The 25998-nt window shown below is 45.6% G+C and overlaps 1 protein-coding gene across 8 annotated transcripts in view; it reads right to left on the bottom strand.

The window, feature by feature from the left end:
* Positions 1-25998, bottom strand: part of PALM2AKAP2 (PALM2 and AKAP2 fusion) — a 465690-nt gene that overhangs the window by 307143 nt on the left and 132549 nt on the right. For all 8 annotated transcript variants that reach the window (XM_040481932.1, XM_040481930.1, XM_040481934.1 and 5 more), the window contains exon 2: positions 21765-21810. In XM_040481932.1, coding sequence (XP_040337866.1) covers positions 21765-21810 — 46 coding nt within the window. The remainder of the gene's footprint in view (positions 1-21764; positions 21811-25998) is intronic.

Here is a 25998-nt window from a genome sequence, read left to right as displayed (position 1 = left end):
AGTTGGTTAAGCGTCCGACTTCAGCCAGGTCACGATCTCGCGGTCCGTGAGTTCGAGCCCCACGTCGGGCTCTGGGCTGATGGCTCAGAGCCTGGAGCCTGTTTCTGATTCTGTGTCTCCCTCTCTCTCTGCCCCTCCCCCGTTCATGCTCTGTCTCTCTCAGTCCCAAAAATAAATAAACGTTGAAAAAAAAAATTTTAAAAAGAGAAAATCTGGCCATAGAGCCAAATGCACATGGAAGACGATGTGAAGAAACACAGAGGAGATGCCTATCTATAAGTCAAGGACAGAAGCCTAGAGAAGACCCTTCCCTCTCAGCCTGCAGAAGACACCAATCCTGGTGACACCTTCATCTCAGGCTTTCAGCCTCCAGAACTCTGAGACACTACATTTCTGCCCAGTCTGTGGCACTCTCCTAAGACAGCTCTAGAAACCACTACAGATCCTTTATGACAATCCAGGCGCAAAAAAAACCAGGGAAGCCATAGTAGTCCAAATTGGGTAGATGTATTCACTGGGCAAAAACCACAGGTGCACATTTTGGAACTTTGTGCCCTTGATATGAGAGGGAACTAAATTAGAGATGGCCCGTTTTTGTTTGTTTTTCTTATGAAATTCTCGTGGAGCAATCATCAATCCCCAGGCTGCCTGGTTTGAGTGCACACCCCCTTGCCCCACTGGTCCAGAGCAAGGTGTGAGATGGGAAAGGGAGTGGCTTCTTCAGAGCTGCTCATGCAGGCGCAGGTGGTGGGCTCATTGCTGGTCCAAGGTCCTACCCTTCCCACTGCTCACTGTGGCTTTTGAAGTCACAATGGGTGCCCAGCCCTGTCTCTTCCTGAAGAGGAAAACTTCACAATCTTACTCCGTCAATCTCCAGCAACTGGGCAAACCAGACCGAAAGGTCATGCTCTAACTGGAAATACTGGCTGCTCCCCACACAGAAGGGAGGCATCAAGAGTAGACGGATCTCAAACACAGTCCAATCATCCAACAGCAGCAGGCAAAGTTGCAAAGCGACCTCTTCAGTTCAACAAGCATTCACTGGGCATCTATGATGTGCCCACTTTTCTCTCTCGTCTTGAGCTCAGGGAACCCCCGAGCTGGGGCTGAAAGCTTCTCTTCTCTTGCTAAGCTCAGGGAGAACTTAGACAGGAAGCAAAAAATAACCCAGCTGGGAGAGTTTAGGTGGAAAGGAGTGTGGAAGATGGAAATGGAAGAAATTTGCAAGGCAAGAGCCCCCAGGAAGTTGGCAGGACAAGTGCCAGGCAAGAGAATGGAGGCAGCCTTTAATGCAGGGGCCCAATTAGGAAAGAATTTAGGGAATCTAGGGATAAGTCAGAAACCGGGACGTCCAGTGAAAGGTTATTTTCACTATCCTCTAGCTAAAATTTAGCATCATCTTTAGTTATGAACACAAGCACAGGCCTCAGGAGTGTCATACTAATGACTTTGTCATAGGTAGAAATCACAGTTGAGGCATCTGGGTGGCTCAGTGGGTTAAATGTCTGACTCTTGATTTTGGCTCAGGTCATGATCTCACAGTTCTTGAGTTCGAACCCTGCATGGGGCTCTGTGCTGACAGTGCAGGGTCTGCTTGGGATTCTCTCTCTCCCTCTCTCTCTGCTCCTCCCCCACTCTCTTGCCCTCTCTAAAAATAAATAAATAAACTTAAAAAAAAAAGAAATCACAGTTTTGTCCCTCACATTATAGCTGTTTGGGATAACTCAAAATATCACTTATGGCTCGTCAATGATTTGAGATTGGACTATGTATTCAAGCTGCCACTGGATTTTATTTAATACAATCATAAAGTAGCACATCTGTTTCCTACTGCAATGTTCTAATATTTTTCTGTCTTTCAGCACAAGAGGTTACCTTGTTAATCCTATGTGTTTTCTTTTGTGCATTTAAGCATTATTCTGAGTCCACGAGACTGCAAAGGGTGCAAGATACAGAAGAGGTTAGGAACCCTGCTTAGTGTCACTAAGCAAGTTTTGACAGAATGCAAAAGGTACCACAGAAGGCAGCAGGTAGGTCATGATGCAAACGGCACGGCTCTTGCCCTCCAGAAGCTTATAACCAAGTGGGCGAGAGGGATGGGAAGTTCTCCTGTTGGCCTCTCTCATTGTGCTTCCTGTGGCTTATTCCCATCAAACCAACTTCAGCAGCTCTACTAGCGCCTATGACAGCTCTGCAGGGTGTAGACAAGACATGTCTTCAGACACCTTTCTGGCACCTGCCCTGACAAATACACGAAGCCACAGTGACCATGTGTCAATGGTGCTCCGGGAGTAGCTACAATCCCAGACAAAGGCCTGATGAATGAATCTCTGCACAGATGTGAAGTAACAAAACTCCTTACACACGTATCCCTCACCTCTTACACGTGAAAGACAACTCTCATCCATCATGGTGTCCTTTCCCCCAAACTCCAATGCGGCCTCAGAAATCTTGCCAAGATAGTACTATGGATGGCTACTACCCATTGGTCAGAGTTGACATAAGAGATGAAAACCACCTGCCATTCCAGGCTTGAGGCTTTACCCTTTTCAAGAAACTTGTGTTTTCTTGGGAGATTCTGGAAAATAAAAAAGGCTTCAAGGCTTAAAGAATGAATCCCTAAGGACGAAAGAAAGCAAAGGCTTAAAGCAATGAATCTCTAATGACAAAAGAAATGTATTTGGTCAGGTAACCCTTACATTATACTGTATCAGTGCTCTCGAAGAGTTTATTTTGTCTCCCAGGGAACACTTGGCAAAGTCTGGAGACATTTTTGATTGCCATGATAGGGCACAGGGGGGTGCTACTGGCATCTATTGGATAGAGACAAGGGATGCCACTACGTGTCTTACAACATATGGGACAGCCCCATACTGCAAGGAATTATCTGGTCCAAAATGTCAATAGTGCCATAGTTGAGAAACCCTGCACTATACAATTGGCATTCTATTCTCCAAGCAGCTTCTCATAAGTAGCCCAGACAGAGAATTTCAGGGTCAGGAGTTTATATGACCACAAGGGCAAAAGCCATCCATCCACAGAGTGGACAACCATGAGCACCCACACCGCTGCTGGCTCCAGCATGTTCATGTGGCCAGCCAAAGCACTATACTATTTGTTGTTGTTTTTTAACCTAATTTCACAATTATGGCTCTGTTATCTTACAAAACCTTGGGCAATTTGAAAATATTTACTAAGGCACAAAGTCCCTTTGGAAATTTCCAGGCAGACAAGCCTCAAAATTGTAGCTGGCCCTTTCTCTTTAATTCAGATATAACTGACATACAATTTCATATTTGTTTCAGGTGCACAGTGCAATGGTTTGGTAATTGTATACACTGTGAAATGATCACCACACTAAATCTAGTTACCATCCATCACTGTACAAAGTTACAAAAAATTTTTTTTCTTGTGATGAGAACTTTTAAGATCTACTTTCTTGGCAACTTTCAAATATGCATCACATTACTGACTATAGTTACCATGCTGCACATTACATCCCCATGACTTATTTGTTTTATAACTAGAAGTTTGTATCTCTTGACCCCCCTCACCCCTTCCAGCCACTCCCTGACCACCTCCCCCCACCAACCACCATTCTGTGTTTTGTTCTGTTTGTTCATTGTTTTGGCTTTTTAAATTTTATTTTAGATTTTACATACAAGTGAGATTATATGGTATTTCTCTTTCTCTTATTTCACTTAGCATTACACTCTCAAGGCCCATCCATGTTGTCACAAAAGGCAAGATATCATTCTTTTTATGGCTGAGTAGTATTCCATTGTGTATATACACATCTTTATTGATTCATCCATCAATGGACACTTAGGTTGTTTCCATATCTTGGCTGTTGTAAATAGTGTTGCAATGATCATGGAGGGGCATATATCTTTTTGAATTAGTGTCTTTGTTTTCTTCAGATAAATCCCCAAAGTAGAATTTCTGAGTCATATGGTGGGGTTCTATCTTTAATTTTTTGAGGAACCTCCAAACTGTTTTCCACAGTGGCTGCACCAATTTGCATTCCCATCAACAGTGTATGAGGGTTCCCTTTTCTCCACATCATCACCAACCTTGTTATTTCTTGCTTTTTGATAACAGCCACTCTAATGGGTATGAGGTGATATATCATTGTGGTTTTAATTAGCATTAACCTGATGATTCATGATGTTGATGTTAACGTTAATGACCTTTTCACGTGCCTGACCATCTGTAGGTTTTCTCTGGAAAAATGTCTATTGAGATCCTCTGCCTATTTTTTAATCAGATTGTTTGCGGGTTTTTGTGCTGTCGAGTTGTATGAGTTCTTTATATATTTTGAATAGTAACCTTTTATTGGATACATGATTTGGATATTTTCTCCCATTCAGTAGGTTGTCTTTACACATTGTTGATAGTTTCTTTACTGTACGTAAGCCTCTTAGTTTAATGTAGTCCCACTTGTTTATTTTGCTTTTTGTTCCCTTTGCTTCGGGAATCAGATACAAAAAATCATCACCAAGACCAGTATCAAAGAATTTACCACCTATGTTTTCTTCAAGGAGTTTCATGGTTTCAGGTCTTATATTCAAGTCCTTATTTTGAGTTAATTTTTGTGGGTGTTGTAAGAGAGTGAACTATTTTCAGTCTTTCGAATGTGGCTGTCCAGCTTCCCAACACCATGTCTTAAAGAGACTGTCCTTTCTCTATTGTACATTTTTGCCTCCTTTGTCATAAATTAATTGACCATACAAGCATGGGTTTATTTCTTGGCTCTCTATTGTGCTCCATTGATCTACATGTCTGTTTCTACATCAATGTTCCTACATGTACAATAGTTTTGTAATATAGTTTTTTTTTTTTTTTTTTTTTTTTTTTTTTTTTTTTTTTTTTTTTTTAATTTTTTTTCAACATTTTTATTTATTTTTGGGACAGAGAGAGACAGAGCATGAACGGGGGAGGGGCAGAGAGAGAGGGAGACACAGAATCGGAAACAGGCTCCAGGCTCCGAGCCATCCGCCCAGAGCCTGATGCGGGGCTCGAACTCACGGACCGCGAGATCGTGACCTGGCTGAAGTCGGACGCTTAACCGACTGCGCCACCCAGGCGCCCCGTAATATAGTTTGAAATTAGGGTGTATGATGCCTCCGGCCTTATTTTTTCTCAAGATTGCTGTGGCTATTCCGGGTCTTTTGTGGTTCCATACAAATTTTAGGATTATTTGTTCTATTTCCTTAAAAAATTGCCATTGGGATTTTGATAGGGATTGCACTGGATCTATAGATTGCTTTGTGTGATATGGACATTTTAACAGTACTAACTCTTCTGCATGAAATTTCTTTCTATTTATTTATGACTTCTTCAAATTCTTTGATCAATGTATTATAGTTTTCATTATAAAGGTCTTGTACTTCCTTGATTAAATTTATTTATGGGTATTTTATTCTTTTTGATGCAGTTGTAAATGGGATTGTTTTCTAAATTTCTCTTTCTGATAGTTCATTGTTAGTGTGTAGAAATCCAATAGAGTTTTATACATAGATTTTGTACCCTGTCACATTATTGAATTCTTTTATTAGTTCTAACAGTTTTTTTTTAAGTCTTTAGGTTTTCTATATATAAAATCATGTCATCCACAAATAGTGGCTGCTTTACTTCTTCCTTTCCAATTTGGATGCCTTTTATTTATTTTTTTTTTTCCTGCCTAATTTCTCTGGGTAAAACTTCCAATACTATGTTGAATAAAAATGGCAAGAGTGGGCATCCTTGTCTTGTTTCTGATCTTAGAGGAATCGCTTTCAGCTTTTCATCATTGAGTAGGATGTTAGCTGTGGGCTTGTCATATATGGTCTTTTATTACATTGAGGTACATTTTCTCTTACACCCACTTTGTTGAGAATTTTTTATCATAAATGGATGTTGAATTTTGTCAAATGATTTTTTAACATCTAATGACATGATCATATAATTTTTATCCTTCATTTTATTAATGTGGTGTATCAAGTTGATTGATTTATGAATGTTGAACCATCCTGGTATCACTAGAATAAATCCCACTTAATGATGGTGTACGATCCTTGTAATAATACATCGTTGGATTGTGATTGTCTAAGAAGCCTGACTTGTTCTTGATAGGTCCTAGTCATTAATGGTATGTCAAGAACTGTCAGTGTTCCAAAGGGAGGGATCACAATCAGCACCTAGCTTCAGGCTGATTGGAAGCCAAATCCTTAGGCAGCAGCTTTTTTTTTTTAATTTTTTTTTTAATGTTTATTTTTGAGACAGAGAGAGACAGCATGAATGGGGGAGGGCCAGAGAGAGAAGGAGACACAGAATCTGAAGCAGGCTCCAGGCTCTGAGCTGTCAGCACAAGGTCAACGCGGGGCTCGAACTCACGGACCGTGAGATCATGACCTGCGCCGAAGTTGGACAGTTGGACGCTTAACCAACTGAGCCACCCAGGCGCCCCAGGCAGCAGCTTTTAAAGTATGCAAATATATACAGCCTCATGGGACCCCAACTGTAAACCCTGCTGGCCTCCAGACCAGGTGACCTGGAGGTGTCCTCTGGGTGACAATTGCAAAAATTAGGGCTTCAGATGAGTGGATAAGCTCCTTTCTGAGAAGTACCAGTAAGCTGTAGTGAGGCCAAGGGAGAGCACAAAGATGGCATCCCCCAGCCTACTTTCTCTGAGAGTACTTCTGTAGCTTCTATAAATGTGGCAAACCTGAAGTCTGCCCCTCAGGCTGAAGCTCCACACCAATAAATGGACCTTTTCCACCGAAAGACTAGGGGTGTGTTTCAATCTGCTTATCTGTTAAGAACTATCTGCCCTGGGGTTGCTAAGAACTGTCTCTCCAATTGTTACAGTTCTGGGGAACTAGGAAAGGAAGCCACCCTGGCCACCAGAGCCAGGTGATCAAGGAGCATCCCATGTGTGGAATGCACCCCTGCCAGGTTTCACAGGGCCACAGGAGAGTGCAGGGCTGGGGCGTACCCACCAGCTTTCATGGGATGGCCGGCCCTTCTGGACAAGAAAGAGAAGGAAGCGGAAAGGAAACCGTTGATGTTTCAGAGAGCCCCACATGGATTCTGCTACCACAGGCTATCATCATCAACAGATGGTCACTTCATTTACATTGAAGGCAGTGATCCTATGGGTTCCAGGAGGTAACTAACCCACCATCAAGTGCTAACAAATGACAGGGCAGCTGGTCAGAAGCCACTGCTCACTGGCTTCCTGCTTGGACCCAGGGAATGTGGTACGTCTGTTCTCTGACTCTCATTCTGATACATTCTCTTTAAAATACTCAGAGAGAGAGGAGCACCTGGGTGGCGCAGTCTGTTAAGAATCTGACTTCGGCTCAGGTCTTGCAGTTCATGGGTTGGGGGAGTCCCACATCCGGATCTGTGCTGACAGCTCAGAGCCTGGAGCTGCTTCAGGTTCTGTGCCTCCTTCTCTCTGCCCCTCCCCCGCTTGTATGCTTGTGCGCGCTCTCTCGCTGTCCCTCTCTCAAATAAATAAATGAACATTAAAAAAAAATCCTCAGAGGGGCGCCTGGGTGGCGCAGTCGGTTGAGCCTCCGACTTCAGCCAGGTCACGATCTCGCGGTCCGTGAGTTCAAGCCCCGCGTCGGGCTCTGGGCTGATGGCTCAGAGCCTGGAGCTTGTTTCCGATTCTGTGTCTCCCTCTCTCTCTGCCCCTCCCCCGTTCATGCTCTGTCTCTCTCTGTCCCAAAAATAAATAAACGTTGAAAAAAAAAAAAAAAGAAAAAGAAAAAAAAATCCTCAGAGAGAGCAGAATGAGGGTTCTGGCAATTTCTAGGGAGAAAGAAAAATGATCTGGAGAATCACCAGTGTTTTCCCTCCACCCTCTCAGTCCCTGTCACTAAGGGGACAAAAATGGTTTTACATGTAATGACTTATTTTTAGATGGGCCAAGCCATCACCTCTAAGACATCAGGTTTTCTGGCTCCCAAAGGGAAGCAGCATGCAGTTGGCTTAGCTGGCAAGGATATAAGAAGAAAATTCTACAGGAGCAAAACTCACATGTGAGCACTTCAGCGAATACAAGCCTTCCATCGTGGTAGCCCAGACAACATTACAAGCGTGACTGAGATGCTTTATTGTTCTGGACTGCCAGCAAAAAGACACCAGTTACTTCTCTAAGGTAAAAGACACCTGGAACCCTAATGGCAGATACAACCACAGAGGACATGCCACCTGGAGCAGGAGACAGCAAAATTTTTCTATAAGGGGTCAGAGAATAAATACTTCAGGCTTTGCAGGCCACATGGTCTCTGTCAGAACTATTCAGCTGTGCTGTTACAACATGAAGCCAGCCCTAGACAACACATAAATGAACGAGAATGGCCCTGTTCGAATAAAACTTCATGCGTGGACATTGAAATCTCAACTTCACGTAATTGTCACATGTCATGAAATGTTCCTCGAAAAAATTGTTTTCCCAACCATTTATAAATGTAACAACGACATACTGCTCACAGGCCTTATGAAAACAGACTGCAGGCCAGATTTGACCTGTGGCGGGGAGGGGGGGTGGGGGGGTGGGGGGCGGTATTGCTTGCTGACCCTTGGCCTAAACTGAAAATAAGAATTTTCATTTGTTCTTAATTCCGAAGCTGCCATATCAAATTGATTTTCCTTCTTGTCTCACTGTGATTCTGAAATCACACTAGTAAAATGGATAAATGAAAAAACAAACAAACAAACAAGACAAATAAAATCAACCATCACGGCCCTCTCGACCGAAATATCCAGGCTGGGAATCATCTGGTTGTGGCCGCAGCGCGACTCATTCGCCAACATGCCATGAGGCCCTATCTTGCTCAATGCAGGATAAGATATACGGCTTGCTGAAGGCTAGCATTCCAGTGGTATTTTTAAACTCACTCAGTGTGAGCCATCTCCCTGTTTAGTCTTATTGCAGATTTATATTATTCAAAGGTCGGAAGGGAAGGGGGCAGATGCGGGGGCTGGGAAATGTAGCAATTTCTGAAATTCAGCTGTTTTACTCCTTCCAACACACATTAGGCCATTTCATATTCTCCAAAAAAGATATGTCCAGTGGCTTTCTTGAAAACAGATTAATGTATTGATGAGGCACTCTTATCCTTCTAATATGCATCCTATCTCCCTACAAATATATTACTATTTAAAATCGATGGGTATTGGGGTGCCTGGGTGGCTCAGTTGGTTAAGCGTCCAACTCTTGATTTTGGCTCAGGTCATGATCTCGTGGTTCATGAGTTCGGGCCCCACATTGGGCTCAGCGCTGATAATGCAGAGCTTGCTTGGGACCCTCTCTCTCTCCCTCTCTTTCCGCCTCTCCCCCATGCTTGCTTGCCCTCTCTCTCTCCCAAATTAATAAACTTACAAAAACAGTCAATAAAACCAATGAGTATCTTCACACTCACAATGGAAGCGTCAAACACAGCCCTAGAAAAAGCGGGTTCTGAATCAGTGGTGAAGGCAACAGGTATGTGAAGGTGATGGGCTTGTCAGATGAAATACGGGGTGCCCAGTTAAATCTGAATTTCAAATAAACAAATCATTGTTGAGTATGAAAGTGTGTCCCGTGCAATAACCAGGCATCCTATATTTTTAGTTGCTAAATGTGATAACCCTGGGAGGGGGTAGTGAGAGGGCCAGCCTGGAAAAGAAGGTAATTATTGGGGGAAAATAAGAATTTGTTATAGGTCTGGGAGGGGTACTTGTTATGAAAGAGTCACGCACCAAAGACTGGGTGGATTTCTTGTTCCGGAAAAGTTGGGTGCAAGGAGAACTGCTTACATGAACCGTGAGATCATGACCTGAGCCGGACACCTAAGCAACTAGGCCAACCAGGCGCCCAACACCAGTGGTTCCTGAGAGAGGACTGGAGGCCGACAGAACTGTCTGTATCCTGAGGGTGTTGGTGGTCACACAAATCTACAGGTGAGTTACAATTTAGAGAAGTATACATCAAAAAGGTCACATTTGCTCTGTTAATTTTCTTTTTTTTTAAAGTGGGCTTTCAGTTGTTATGTCTTACAGAAAACTCACGAGTTCATCCAGCAAGCTGCATAAGGAACTGATTGACGTAGCAGTTCTGACTCTAGCCCAACACCATGGCTTTCTTACAGGGTCCCCATCCCACAGGGCCCCTCCGAGGGTTTCTGACAGGCCCACCCACCAATTTGCTCAACATGCCTAAACATATCTACATCTCACTTAGCTTCAAGCTGTAACACCACCCGGTCACCTCCTCAAAATCCTAGCAATTAAATAAAATATGCTGTGAAAGGCAGAAGTGGAAAACTGGTGGCCCAGGGTGGGGGCTGGCAGGGAGGGAGGTGGGATGGGAAATGAATCCAGCCCACACTGTGCTAAAATCTCTTTATGTTTGGTTTGGCCCATACAGTGTTTAAATCGTTATGAACATTTAAACATCAACAGACTCCCTTCAAAAGCTGGATTTCCAGGTCCTCTTGAAAAAGCAGAAGATCCTGGGCGTGTATCCTCACAAAGTACCAATCAACTAGAGTTGAATGCTGCCTGCCCCTGAGAAGCCGGCCCTCTCTGGGTGACCACAATCCCAAGAGCTCAGCCACCGTGTCAACCTGGCACCCGTACACATCTGGGTTTTTAATGCCAGGCATTCGGCAGGGTGTCTGGCAATGGGAAGCCCTCTGGAGTTGGGAGACCCTTCTTCCCTCCCCCTTAAAAAAGCTACAGGATGAAGTTGCCACACTTTACTTGTTTTCAGAGCCCCAGGGTGCCCTGGCTCCCTGTAGAGAAGATGTTCCACGCCTGCCTGTCCACTGCTAAGCCAGTCTGCTTCCAGCTTTCCTCTGTGGACCCAGGCTTAGGACGGGTGGAGAGCTGGAATCATCCAGAGGCAGTAGCGGCTGACATGTCCAGACAGAGATGATGGCGGCAGTGGGGGAGGGGGGAGTAACTGAGCAATTGAAATTACTTTCCCTTTTGCCTCCTCTGTGGTGTCAGAGTGAGTACTTTCTCTTCATTCTCCCCTATCAGATCCAATACTGATGGGGCATCCATTATTCTCACTCCGGCGTGAATAAGGATGGGGGTGATCAGGCTACCAGTGTCTTCTTTCCAGTAGTTGGTGGCACTAGACAGTATATCCCACAGCGAGCCTCCAGGCTCTGCCTTCTGACCCACCCCCACCAGACTTATCCCACCGTTAAATATCCTTCAGCTTCTACTGCGAGTTTTATTTGATGAACAGCACTACATATTGAACACATATGCCCGGACTTTACTGTTCATGCACAAGGCTGCCTGTTTAGCACCTGGTAAAGAGAAATGGGGACCTCAGAGGACAGGCTTGTCACCATCCCACAGTGTGTTTTTGTTTGCCTGGATAAGCAGTATTTCCTTTCAAGGTCACTATTTAACTTCAAGCTTTTCAGATTCTTTTTTTTAACGGATTGTTTTTTTCCAGCTTTATTGAAGTGTGATTGATAAGAATTGTATATATTTACGGTGTACAACGTGATGTTTTGATATATATATATATATATATATATATATATATATAGTCATTGTGAAACGATAACCACAATCAAGGTAGTTAATACATCCATCGTCTCACATAGCTGCCATTTGTGTGTGTGTGTGTGTGTGTGTGTGTGTGTGTGTGATAACACATGAGATCTACTCTGCACACTTCAAGTATGTAACACATGATTATTAACTGCAGTCACTATGCTATACATTAGGTCTTCTGAACTTACTCATCTTCTAACTTAAAGTTGTATCCTTTGATCAATATCCCCCTTTGCTCCCACCTCCCAGTCCCTAGTAAGAGCCATTCCACTCTGCATTACTATAAGTTTGACTTTTTTCTCTATTTCATATATAAATGAGATCATACAGTACCTGCCTCTCTGCATCTGGCTTATTTCACTTAGCATAATGTCTTCAAGGTCCATCCGTGTCATCACAAATGGCAGGATTTCCTTCTTTTTAAAGGCTGAACAAAAATGCCATTATTATATAAACCACCTTTACTTTATCCATTCACCTGTCAATGGACACTTAGGTCATTTCCATATATGGGCCACAATGAATAATGCTGCAATGGACGTAAGGGTACAGATATCTCCTGGAGGTAGCGATTTTACTTCCTCTGGACACGTACCCAAAAGTGGGATTGCTGGACCACGTGGTAGTTCTATTCCGAATTTCTTGAGGAACCGCTCTATTCCTTTTCACTTTTCAAATCTTACATGCCTCAGAGTCCCCATGGAACAAGGAAATTTTTGAACCACTCCCCACCCCATTAGAGGCAGCAGGTATTATCAACCCAAGCTGACAAGTCAGACCATAGAAACTCAGTGTTTGGACCAACCAGGAGCCCCACAGAGGGCTCTATACTTCTCAGCCAAGAGGCACCTCTCACAGATCACAGCCTCTCTATCATGTCACATATGGGACACACATACTACCAGAGCCGCTGGGATCCTGAGGCCCTGTGTGGTAGTTACCGGCCTCAAAGTTGTTGCCGTTTTTGCTCAAACTCAGAGAAAGAAGATCCCCCTGCTTACCACCAAAGGGGTTAAATTTTCAAGCATATGTTTTTCTCTTAAGAATAACATTTTTTTTCTAACCCTCAAAGTTTTAAGTTTCAGCTCTGAATTTAAAAATAAAGCGAATACTCAGATGACTGGTTATGATTTCGAAGAAGGGGGCGGAATCCCACCCACGTAGAATAGTCAGTAAACCAGGATAATTCAGCAAAACGGTAAGGGCAGGTTTTACAAACGCCCCAAGGACATTTGGTAGTGCACAGACTGTCATGAGCCTAGAAGCCCACAGGGTAATGAGACAGGCTGCAGGGCAGGGGTGGGTGGGGAAGGAAGATGTGTTCTGAGCTCTGGCCCACAGTCTTTTTCACCTACAACCAGGGCTTTTATCTTGGGGGCACATGTGGCTTTTCTTTTCCTTTCCATCTTTTGCAAGGGAAAGGTACCAGGTGCCCTATCCCCATCTTCTGGCTAAGCTCGTGTGACGCAATAGAAGCACTGATACTAGAGTCAGAGATCACCGCCAAGCATTTTTTCTATGCGTTCAAGTGTTATGTAAACAGGCTACGGGTTGTCTTTGTCTGTCTGTCTCTCGCGTATGTAATAATCTCCTTTTGAAGATTTTGTTCAACATGAAACTAATGGAAAAGACTGACATGAGAATTAACCAAGGGCATATGTACCTCCAACACACACCACCCCACAAAATCCTCTGCTTCTGCTGGCATTTCCTGTCAGAAATAGGTCTCAGCTGTGCATGTTCTCCCAAACCCACAGTGCTCATGTGCGAACTCTCCTCTGCAAAGTATCCCGCGCTGGGCGGCCATCAGCCACAATCTGTCCATGTTCTCCTGGGCTGCGTCCTGGACGGCGTGGCCGCTGTGCGTTGTGTTTTGAGACAGGCAAGAGTCTGGCTGAGGCTGAATCCTTCTGCACGTGAAGGGTTGGGCCGAACAATGGACGCTACAAGTAAGGGTGAGGGAAGCTCGTGGGACCTCTTGGTGAGAATAAACTCCTCTTTGATAGGCCAGTGACAAGCCAGCCCTGTGTACGCACAGACTGGCTTGGGAGAAACAATAGTCATCATCGACTAAATGAGTCTCAGTTGCGGCTCATCTTGGCAGCCTATTAGAGTTGCCCACGTGAGAAGCAGCTGCATGATGAAGTGGGTGTGAGGGCCAGAGAGGCTGCTACCCAACCATATCACCTGATCTGCTAGGGGACCTCTATTAGGGGTACACCCACAGCGCCGTAATAGGTACCGTGCCCCTCTCAAAGGCCTCCCACTGGACGGCCAGGTATCTGCCCGACTGCGTGGCCCTCTGCGTGAATTTTGTAGCCCATGCTTTTAACCAGCTAATCCGAAGCATACCCTTCAAACAGGTGTCTTCAAGTGACCCATAGAAACTTCACTCTCTTTAAATCAATTAAAACAACTACCCAAACAAAGACCTCCTCCTGATCAGCCACTTGGTGTGCGAAGATACTACATCACTTTCAAACTGAGCTTTCTGTAGGCTCCCATTTGGTCTTTTATTCTATTTCGCCTCTTGTAGATATCCACACCTCACAAACTCCCGGACATGTCCCAGTGGGAATGTGGCACTGATCAAGACCCAGGCCACGATCTTCCTTTACCATTAATCTAGCCCTTCACCAGAGATTCTCCACTTGTACTCCCCAGAAGAGCAGCTGCAGCTGAGAAAGCATCGCTTGGGGACTTGTTAGAAAGGCAAATTAGCAGGCCCTGCCCTAGACCTGCTCAATCAAACACCCTGGGAGCAGGATCCAGCAACCTGTGTTTTAAGGAGCTCTTGGATAATCCTAATGCATTAAAGTTTGAGAATCACTGTTCTACACCATATCTGTTAAAATGTCTATGTCCAATGCCAGTTGCCGCTATTACGAAGTTCTAAGTCCAGCTGGGTCTCCCTATATTGTCTATTACTTGAGGCTGATAATAAATTGAAATCACCTAAACACCCTGGGTGATATATGTGAGGGCGTCAGATTCGAATATTGTATTCTTTTTTTTTTTTAACGTTTATTTATTTTTTGGGGACAGAGAGAGACAGAGCATGAACGGGGGAGGGGCAGAGAGAGAGGGAGACACAGAATCAGAAACAGGCTCCAGGCTCTGAGCCATCAGCCCAGAGCCCGACGCGGGGCTCGAACTCACGGACCGCGAGATCGTGACCTGGCTGAAGTCGGACGCTTAACCGACTGCGCCACCCAGGCGCCCCACGAATATTGTATTCTTAAAGATTCTTCTCTAACAGGAATTTCCCACATCAAGGTACTGATTGTCTACAATTTTTCTGTTAATTTTGAAAGAGCAGCCACTCACCAAGATGTGAATATTCTGGGTTACCATAATGTCAATGATTACAAGAGCTCACTTAATATCAGAAGAGATGGTAAATATGCACTATTTTTCCAACAATCCAAACATTTGGACACCAAACTCACAAAGCCCTGGTGAGAAACACTGAGGGGGATGCTGATAATATTACTTCCACAATATCCTTATGAAATCCAAATAAGTCCATGCATAAGAAAAGCACATTGTTAAGTTCAAAGTTCTACCTACAGCTGGAGGTCACACAAGGTCGACCTGTGGACTCAAAGGAATTTTGTTTTGTCCACAAATTTTTTAAAAGTGTTGAAACTAGTTCTCTTTTAAAGGGAGATCTCACATTTTCGAAAAGCAGATTTCCTGCTTCCGGTGAAAATGGGTTGATGTGACAACATAAATTCCATGTTCCCACATGGTATAAATTTACCGTGTCCTAACTGCGAAGAGGCGTCTGCTTTCCAGGTCCTCACGATTGCCCACTCAGTCTGTGTCACTCCTTTACGTTACCTGTTAGCCCTTGGAGCTTTGAAATTTGCAACTCCTATCCACTATACACAACGCTTTTCATTATTAGTAGTATCCTCCCGCACTGGAAATGCTCAGTAGCTACCATAGTCATCTGAAATTTCCCAGTTTGGCTAAAATGTTGAAGTTAGTAGAATTCATCTTTCACTCTTTGTGTCCATTTTCTGTTTAAGGATCCACGAGTTCTGATTTGTTGATTCACATACAAACAGAGAACTTTGGGTGCTTTCTATATCCTTGCTCTGGGCATTTCCCATGAAATTTCTCAAATAACCTTCACGACAATTCCATGAGGTAGGTATTATGATTATCCACATCTTACAGATGAGGAAACCAAGAGACGGTGAGGTGAGGACATAGAGATGTTAACAGAAAAGCCAGGACTTGAGTCAAGGCTTTAGGATACCAGAATCCCTGCTCATAACTCACCAGACCATGCGAGTCACTGCTAGTCCAGGAGGCCACTGTCCAGTGTCTCCATGCATCAGTGCCAATATGCTGTCTCAGTCAATGTCACACCACATGATGACCGATGTCACACCAATAGTGATTATTGTCAAGCGAGTTGAATACTCCCAAAGGGGATCAGTGATGAAATGAGGGTAGTTCAAAGGACCAACAGCAGGGGTCCCAAAAGTGTTGGGCAGCCCCAAAGAAATGCACAAGCACCAATACTGAGCCCTGGTTTCCCCTAAACATTGACAAATCATACTCCACAAGTCCACCTGCTTGGCTTTTTTAACGATGACTTTTTAACGAAGGCTGCTGTATTTCTCGGGGCCCTTGCCAGAGTAGCTGCTCTTTGTCCCAAGAGGCTAAAGCCTGAAATACTCAGAGGTCCAAATAAGTGGCCAGAGAGGTGTATGACCCTGGCGCATGTTTGTGTAAGCCTTGCCTTGGCACCCTCAGACCTGGCAATGACCCTAAACGAGCCCAAAGTGGCACCTATCTCCTGGGTGGCCCCGCAGATTCAGCTGGGGTGAACACTTCCTCAGCACCAGTATCCGGAGCAAACCATCGTTTAGGCCTGAACTTGAAATTTCAGAAGCACGGTATCACCCTTGTTTCTGAGATGGAGGAAGAAACAAACGAGTGGTCAGGATCTTTGTTTCTTCATTCCTTTGCAGTCACCTGCCAGTGACACAGATTCACAAGGGACATATACAGGGATGGTCCCCACAAGAACCCATTGTTTTACTATAGGGTTTGGGGTTTGAGTGTCTAAACCCTCTGAGGGGTCCCTGGCTTGGGAAGCTGGACTGGGCGGGGATCACATGTAAACTGCAGGAAGGACTTCTTCCCAGGCTATGCAGACCAACCTAAGTGGCCTGGATCAAAAGCAGGCTGATTGGCCCCCTCTGCCCCTAGTTCCACACTCTAACCCTTATCGTTCCACGGCAGGAAGAGGCATGGAGACACGAACCCAAGGAAATGCCAAAAGTGTTTCTCTGCAAGTGCAGGGCACAGCCAGGCTAAGCCACCCACCGACATCCAGGACTTCTCGGGACAGAGAATGGGAGCAGGTGGGAGCCACACGCCCACTAACTGTGCTCTCTGCATGAAAGTCTCAAGAGGCAGAGGAGCCCAAAGTGAGATCCCCAAAAGGGCAGATTCCATAGAGGCACATCCAGGCCCACATGTCCTCAAGTTCATCCCTCTCCTCCTGACTGTGGGACTCTAGCTCAAAGGATCCTTGTGGCAGCTTCCCCCGACCCCATCAGGGCACCCCTCCAAGCGAGATGTGCCACTAACACAAGGGATCAGGATTCAGGAGGGACTGGCCTCAACACGTCTCTTCCACATCTCACTGTGTGGGCTTGGATACCTCTGTAGAGTCGCTTGTAAAGTGGAGGTAACAAGACCTGCCCCACACAGCTCAGAATTGAGGTAACGTGTGCCGGTTTTTATACATCACATACTGGTGTACAAATGCAAAAGACCATTTTTATTATTCCACAGAGTGGGTTCTTATTAAATGACAAAATTCTCTAAAAAGCCTGTGTAGGTTGGATGGGACTTTCATATTTTTAGCACAAGGGGACATGCTCGTGTTGGTCCCTGGTACAGGCCCCAGGCCTTGTCCATATGGCTCCGGGGGCTTTGGCCCAAGACGACCTCTGAAACATTTAGTTATCTTCCCACAGGTCCAGGGAAGGCCGTCTTCCTCCCGGATGCACAGACATAACATCCTCTCTCAAAGTTGATTTCCATTGAGACACAGTAGCTTCTTCCCCAAGGGAGCGTTACTCATTCCGTCAGAACTCACATCAGATCTCTCCATGCACTGAAACCCAGCTTGGAAGACGCTCAAAAGGATGTGGGCCTCCTGGTTTGCCTGGGCCTTTCCCAGTGCTACTGGATCAGTCTGCTTCTCCCTCGCTGGCTCACCCTGAGGTTGTTGGAACCACCTGCACAGTGTGCTCGTAGGAAAAGCAGAAGATGGGCCACCGTCTTAGGGGTAGCAATTTAGGGCAGTCATCCAGGCAGCATTACAGGGGCTCCAGTGCCCTGAAGTGTGGGTTCAAATCCTGGCTTTGACACTATCTGTTAATGTTGGGCTCTTTACTTATAAAATCTGGGTAAATACAGTAGTTCCTACCTCATCAGTTTACTCGCATTAAATGACATAAGGTGTGTTAAAATGCACTTTAGTCTTATTGCCGAGTTTGCGCCTTCAGCTACTGACTTAACTCCTACATGCCTTTGGCTTTCCCTTTCTCTTATTAACGGTTCCAAATACATAATAAACAAACAATAAACAAATAAATAAATAAATATCTTCTGCTAACCAGGAGGCGATTATATTTTATCTTGCCCAGTCTTCAGGACTTGCTCCAAGGTCTCCCGTCTGGAGAATGTTCCACAGCTCCTTGAGGTTAGGTCACCTGCTCCACAGGAGTGCTCATTTGCGTAAGTGCTCTTGGCACTACATAGTAACTGTTTATGTGTGTTTCTCCATTAGATTTTTTTCATCTTTTTTAACGTTTATTCATTTTTGAGAGACAGAGAGAGACAGAGACCGAGCAGGGAGGGGCAGAGAGAGAGGGAGACACAGAATCTGAAGCAGGCTCCAGGCTCTGAGCTGTCAACACCGAGTGATGTGGGGGCTCGAACCCACCAACCGTGAGATCATGACCTGAGCCAAAGTTGGACGCTTAACCGACTGGGCCACCCAGGCGCCCCCAGACTATTAACAACTTAAGGTTTAACAACAACAACAAAAAAGCAGATCACACAGTACCTTGTTGAATAATGTTCAATAAATGGCAATTGTACTGTAATTCCCTAGAATTATTATTCACATTAATTCTGCTACAGAGGCAGTTTGCTATCTCCTACTATTATAGCTTTGGGAGTGTCCCTACAGATGGAAGGAGTGCCTGGGAGTAGAGACAGTTGTCAAAGATGGACTTGTTCTTCTTCTGTCAGGAAGTAGGATGAGATTCATTTTTCTCGTTGATTAGGCTCTGGATTCAACTGGAAAAAATCAATTACAGTACCATAGTCTCTGAGTACTTTATTCTCTAGTGGGTTAAAAAAACAAAATCCCAGACTACCATGCGACAAATGGGTCACAGGACGTTCTTTCAGGATGTAAGTGTGTAAAAAGTAATATCTTCCATCTGATGGCTGAGACTTGGGGACACTGACTTTTTGGTATTGATAGTACCTTCCCAGAGGAGGCGCTCTGTGGGCACCTGCTAATCAATGGATGGATGAATCCTCGAGTGGCAGCTCTGGGCCTGTGTCTGAAGCAGCTAGAGGAACTGACGCTGGACACAGCCCTGGCCTTTATTCAGAATTAAAGGGCAAAGTTTTAAAGGCTGCTCAGACTCTTCCTGCTTCAGAGGTATTGTCTCTAACCCTCACAGAACAGGGTAGCACTGCAGATAGGAAGTGGGGACTCTGCCTCGACATCATCTAATGACAACCACATGTCTGGTACTTCAACTGCATCATATCTAAACCTTACAACCAGCCCATGAGTAGAACTCATGAGCTCATTTAACAGATAAAGGAACAGTGGTCCAGGCTAACAACAGCCCAAGACCCTACAGACTAGAATCCTCATCTGTCTGCTCTGCCTCTTGGAGAGTAGCCCAAGTTGGTGAAGAGAGAGGGACTTATTCTCTTCCTCTTTCACATCTCCAGACATACTTCAGGAGCGCTAGGCTCCGGAGGCAGGCTTGTGAGCTCCCGAAGGTTCCCTGAGAACTCTAGGAAGGTGACAGAGAGAGGCACGGTTTGCCGAATTTGGAGAGTGTGCACTAGGCCAAAGTGTAGCATAGAATGATTTATTGATATGGTCTCAAGACCCACTGACCCCTCCCTTTTCTCTCTCTCTCTCTCTCTCTCTCTCTCTCTCTCTCTCTCTCGTACACACACACACACACACACACACACACACACACACACACACACAGTCATTTCACTGAGAGTGTCTGAACCAATAACAACGCATACATTAATTGAGGCTGATATGTTCATGAGAATCATCAACATCCTCCTAAGTACAGGACAAACTCAATTCCACAACTGAATATGCACAAGTATTTGTGTGTATACTAATCATATAGTCAAGAGAATTCCAAACTACTGGTTGGATCTTTCTTGAAAATCCACTTGGCCCCTGATGGGATCACCCAACCCCATTTGGAAAGGGGTGACCCCAGTGTAAGCTGCTACTGGCTCCCTGTTCAGAGAGCAAGACCTCTCATAGAGCTCAGCTGTTGCTCAGGCATCCAGTAAAGCTGGTCACGCAAAAGCAGAAAATGTGACAACTGTTGGAAACCTTCCCACAGCCTATGGGAGCAACTGAACGTTCTCTGGAGCAGTCACTTCATGGGCAGTTAAAGCAGCCTATTATTCAGTTTATATAAAACACCCACCAGCTACTTGGCACCAATAACTGAATATCTCCATTCTTACCAAGTTCGTGACACGATGGCCACACTGCCTTGCCACTAGGTTTAGAAACCATAAACAACTTCATTAACCATCAAGATACACATGCACAGAGGGAAAGGGAAAGAAAAAAAAAAAAAAAAAACAACTTTCCTGAGTTCTGAAGACCATGTTCAAAGATTGCCCAACAGGCAAAAAAACCATAGCATTTCAACATTGCCAACAAATGTCCCTCTCGCTTCAGTGGTAAAATCTCCAAGACATTTCAGATTTGAAATCGTTGATAAAGAGGTTCTCAGTGCTACGGAAATCATATCAAATGCTTCTTTTAAAGAGAAGGGCCTGTATGCATTTTCCCTATGAAGAACCTGTCCAAAGGATTTCGAAAACACTTTAATATACTTTGCTTCCAAAACATTACACATCGTTTCTCCAACAAATTTATATGTGTTTCCAGAGAACTCCTGGACCAAAAAAAAAAAAAAAAAAAAAAAGGTACTTAGGTAGAAGAACGTCTGGAGACTCTTTTATGCCAGTATGTTAACAGACCTTCTCTTTTAATTGTTATTATTTCATATAGCAGCAGTAATCATTCCCTCATCTGCAAAGGAAATATATAATCCAGCTGTGGTGGCTCCAGTGAAAATACCACATCTGTGGATCATTGGCAACACTGTGGCAAGATTGCTCAAATCTACACAGTCCCAGAAAGTTCTCTTTTGTACTCAAGATGCACGAGGGTACACTTTTCTGAAACTGCATGTAAACTTTGCCAAAACTGGTTGTGCCTTTGTATGCTAAAAACAGGTTTCAGATTATCCACCCCCTTAAGAAGGATGCTCTCTTGGAACTTTATGCCCAGGACCCAGTCGTCAGCAGAAGTCCCCAGATCCCGCCAGGATGGAGGCTTGTGCCAGCGTCCTTGTCAATATCAAACAGCACAGGGGAAATTAACGCCCCGGTTTCAGGAGGAGGTTTCTACCGCGTGGCTGGCAGTGGAGCTGACTGCTGGTTTCCCACTTAGGAGACCGAACAGCTTCCACAAGAAGGGTGGCAGCCACCGTTCAGGTCGCCGTTCTCTTGGTTCTCCAGGGTATGCAGTCAGAGTAGTACGGATCACTGGGTGATAATATTCCAGGAATCGCCCCTTCCCCCCAAGCCCACCCCCATGCGTCTGTTCGGTCTTTTCCCAAAGCCCAGTAGCAAGCATTTTATTTCTAAGCCAATCTTCCACATTCAAATTCCCAGCCCAAAGCGCGCCCTGGGGGTTTCTGTCTACAGACGTAATAAAAGAAACGGCAATGTAGCTGAGCCTTGACAGACTTTTATCCCCCAAACACATGCCCTGCGGCTACTGTGCTGGAACGTCGATGGCCCCAAAACACTCGGGGTCCCCCTTCCATCCCAGACAATAGAGCAAGAAAATAAAATGAAAGTGGACTTACTGCTATGGCTTGCAGCCTTTCCTTGTGCAATTCCGCCTCTGCCATCCTGGAGAAGGGCACACAGGGAGGGGAGAAAGAAAAACAAAACACACGCTGTAGTGACCTGAGGAAATGGATGGGCACCCCGAGGGGCTGCGCTAGAAGCCCGGGGAGAGCCGAGGGGCGGCCGGGGATCCGCTCTTGGGGTGGCGGGCAGAGCTGTGCGCGCGGCTGGCTCGCCGGCTCAGCCTCCGGCCCCCGCCCGCCTGGCTGCGCCCCAGCGCCGCCGCTAACTGCACAGCTCCCGGCCGCCGGCGGCCGCGCCAGTCGGGGACGTGGGCCACGGGCAGCCGCCGGGAGGGCGCGCCCGCCCCGCGCTGGTCCTCCGCCCTGACGTCTCGGCGCCTCGCTCCGCCCCTGGGGTGTGGGGGACCTGCGGCCGCCGCCCCCCTTGGCTCTAGGCAGGCAGGAGACGGCGGGCTGTCGCGGCGGGGGAGGTGGGGTCCCCAAGGCGCGGACGGGGAGCGCGCTTGCGGGTGGGCACCTGGGGCGAGGGCGCACGGCGAGAGGCTAGGGCGCACGGCCGGCTCCGGGGTGGACGCGCGCTGAGTCCGGGCAGGGCGAGGTGGCGCCAGTGCCAGCCAACAGAGGGGCCTGAGGCAGAAAGCGGGGCCCGGAGCGCGAACTGTGACGTGCGGGCTGTGGCCACCGAGTATTCTGGCCGCCTTCTAGCGCATGCCAGATACTTGGGCTTCACGTGAGGACGTTTCCAGTAGGGAAGGGCTGCCTCGCCCACATGCCTTAGATGGCGAGGTCCTCGCACGTCAAGTGGACGGAGGGCAGGGTATAGCTCAAAACAGGCCACCCCTCTGTGAGGCCAAATGCGACTTAGGAAGACAGCAGAGAGTTTGTAGCCTTCGGAGCTCCACCAGGCGGGGCTTCACAGCTTAGCTGTGAAACCGTGGGCAGCTCACTTAACCGCTCTGAACCTCAGTTTCCTCATCTGAAAAATGGGGTGTCCTCAGTGATTAATGAGATAAACTATATAAAGGTGCTTTGTAAAGGGCAATCTGTCCTGATCATTATCCTGTGACATTCTGGGCTGCAATGTTGAGTCTTTTCTTCCGTATGCCGTGGGAAGTGGGATCTGGTCACTGAAATGCTTCACCTATTCTTTAAATAGTACTAAAGTGCATCTTTTGCGACAGGCCCTGGGCTGAATGTGAAAGATGGATCAGACCCAGTCCAAAAGGAAATAAATGCTAAAAACAAAAGAAATACTTCTTAATATTCAGGAGGGACCTGCTAAAATTCCGAACATTCGTAAGTAAGCTTTCCTGTATAAAATGAAATCATAAACACTGAAGAAAAAAAAAAAAAAAGGCAATGTGACCTCTATAGACCCTTGATGATTCTATAAACACAGGACTTGAAAGGCATTCTAAAAGGTATGCACATCAAATTTCCCCAAATCACCTCTTTCCTGGGCAAATTCTTGCAATTCAACTAAATTGCCTTTTCAACTTTCACAGAGGTTTTACCTGTCACTTGATGAGCAATTACTCCTCTGCCCGAAGACTGAAGTTAGTCCCCAAAACAGTTTTACTGATTGATTGTTTTCTCTTCCTTTTCATAACGGGTGTGGGTGGAGCTGTGTCTGTGTCATAAATCGAAGCCAATGCCAGATTCCACATTCTCACTCCAATATATATCCAGAACTCCTACTTTCTGGCTGAGATCTATCCCTTTCTTCAAATACTTCATTTTCTCCTCACTTCCAGCACCAGCTCCCACAGGACAAGTTCTTTCCAGGGTGTTTGCTCACAAATAAACCAAGCTGTTATTGCTTCAGCAGAGTGACTGTGTACCCAACAATAGTGGAGAGTAACAAGATGAGAAAAGTGAGGCCCATGAGGTTGAGAGACTCAGCCAGAGCCATAAAGCTGAGATTTAAACTCAGATCAGACTCTCCAGAGCCCATGCTCTTTAGCACTCAGCACAGGTTCAGCAAGTGATACGGTTGGCGGGGTGGGGGGGGGGGGGGTGGGGGGAAGCAGACCCCTATAATAAGCAAGTAATGAATAAGAACTGGACTGTACATTTAAAATTTGTTTAAATGGTAAATTTCATGTCATGTATATTTTACCACAAAAAAATTTTTTTTAAAGGAGTAAAGAAGGGAGATGGGATGGGAGAAGAGCCTGGTCACCCGTTGGAAATGACCAGTTGGAAAACTCTGAATCACAGGTGAAAAGAATCAGGATTGGGGATATAAATTTGGGTGTCAACTATTTTGAGGTTATAGCTAAAGAAATGAGAATGGCCAGAGTGAGAAAACAGAACAAGAAGAGAAGAGTGGCACCTGGGTGGTTGAGCATCCGACTCTTGATTTTGGCTCAGGTGATGATCCCAGGGTCATGGGATGGAGGCCTATGTCAGGCTCCATGCCAAGTGTCGACCCTGCTTAAGATTCTCCCTCTCTCTCTCTCTCTCTCCCTCCCTCCCTACCTCCCACCCCTCTCTCCTGCTCATGCTCTCTCCTTCTCTCTCTCTCTCTCTCTCTCTCAGAAGCAGAAGGAGGAGGAGGAGGAGGAGGAGGAGGAGGAGGAGGGGAAGGAGGAGGAAAGAAAGCCCAGTAAAGGAGTCTGAGAAATATCATCTGAGAAGCAGAAGGAAAAATCAGGAGGGGTGTTTGTATCAAAAGCCACAACAGGAGAAAAGGGATTTTCAAAAGGGTCAGATGCTTCTGAGAGGTCAAGAAGGATGCAGACTAAGAAGAGGCTATTGGCCTGGGCAGTCAGGAAGCCATAGGTGACATTGGGACAGTAACGTGTGTGTGTGGAAAGTCAGCCCGGAAGTGATTATAGGGAGTTGAGAATGAATGAAAAGTAAAGGGAAAGCATCTATGAGTATGAACCACTCCTTTCAGATCTTTGGATATGAAAGATGAAGGTGATTGGAGGAACAGGAAGGTGGTCTATGTGAAGCAGGGTCAAGTTAAAGGGTCATTAGGTCAGGTAAGACTTGAAATGTTTCTGGAATGAAGGGAATTATGGCATCAGGAAAGTGAGGCCAAAGACACAATCAGAAGGGAAAATAAGTATTAAGTCTCAGATTAGACCATGAGCACTGGTAGCCTTGGAAGGAAGGAGTAATTAAGCAGGGCAGGAGGATGGAATGGGTAGAAACAAGAAGAAACTTTAAGATGAAGGAGAGAAAAGTTGAGTGAGTGTGTGACACGTGGCCTCATTTTCCCACCTAATGGAAGGATCGTTGGGGTGCAGGTGGGGTGGGGGACTTCAAGAGAACAGAAATGATTTGTAAAGAAGCTGTGGAAAATGGGAAATATTAAGACATGGTTCCGAACCAGAAGTTTGCATCAAAATTTCCTGGAGCACATTTCCCTGAACATATACAGAAATAAATTCCTATGGGGTGAGGTAGGGGTTAGGGATGGGTTTAGAACCACTATACTGAGTTTACTAGAAATAGACAAAAGATTCATGACCAATTGTGTATACCTCCTCAGTGGTTTCTAACTACCTAAAACCCATGACACACACTGGTTGTGTGTTCACTCAGCGTTGAAGATTGTCAAGGCCGGTATGGCAAAAAGTCAAAGGAGAGATGAGATTCAGAATGCTGAACCCTGGGGTTTTGTCCAGGTGGAGGTGTAGCTGACTGATGTTGTTTGGATGCCCAATTTGCAAACCCCTTTCCTCTTTGGGGAATTCTCATATTACAAGCCATAGTGAGAGTTGAGAGCCACCTCTCATCATAGAACCTGGGAAATACCAGACACTTGCTTCCCCAGATCCCACAGAAGTGACAATATGGCATGCAATCTGGGCTCAGTCAGGCATGAGCATCTGCCAAGGATCTTGAAGACACAGCATCCCAGAATTCTTTCAGGCTGGTAGCTCACCTTTGGTCCTGCCCATTGTCCAAGCCCCCTTCTCTAGCCTTCTCGGCTATTCTGTGAATACACTTTCAGTTCCTGCCTTCTGTGCTCCTATCAACTGGAATCAGTTTCTATTGCTTGTCACTAAGAATCCTAAGTGAAACAGGAAGGCTTGTGAAATGAATGGCTGATGCTTGGCCACAGAGCAGAGGGAAAACATCTTCTCCTCTCACAGCACGGCTGTCTTCAAATCTCTACATTTTAGAATTTGAAAAATCATTGAATCCATTACAAACACAGACATTCCTAACCCAAATTATGCCACTTCTTTCATAAACTTTTATTGTGTAGCTA

This window comes from Herpailurus yagouaroundi, unplaced genomic scaffold, assembly GCF_014898765.1.
Source record: "Herpailurus yagouaroundi ecotype Mexico unplaced genomic scaffold, PumYag 160, whole genome shotgun sequence".
In the NCBI taxonomy this organism is placed as follows: domain Eukaryota; kingdom Metazoa; phylum Chordata; class Mammalia; order Carnivora; family Felidae; genus Herpailurus; species Herpailurus yagouaroundi.
Note: the sequence above shows the minus strand (reverse complement) of the source record. Positions and strands in the feature narration are given on the sequence as shown.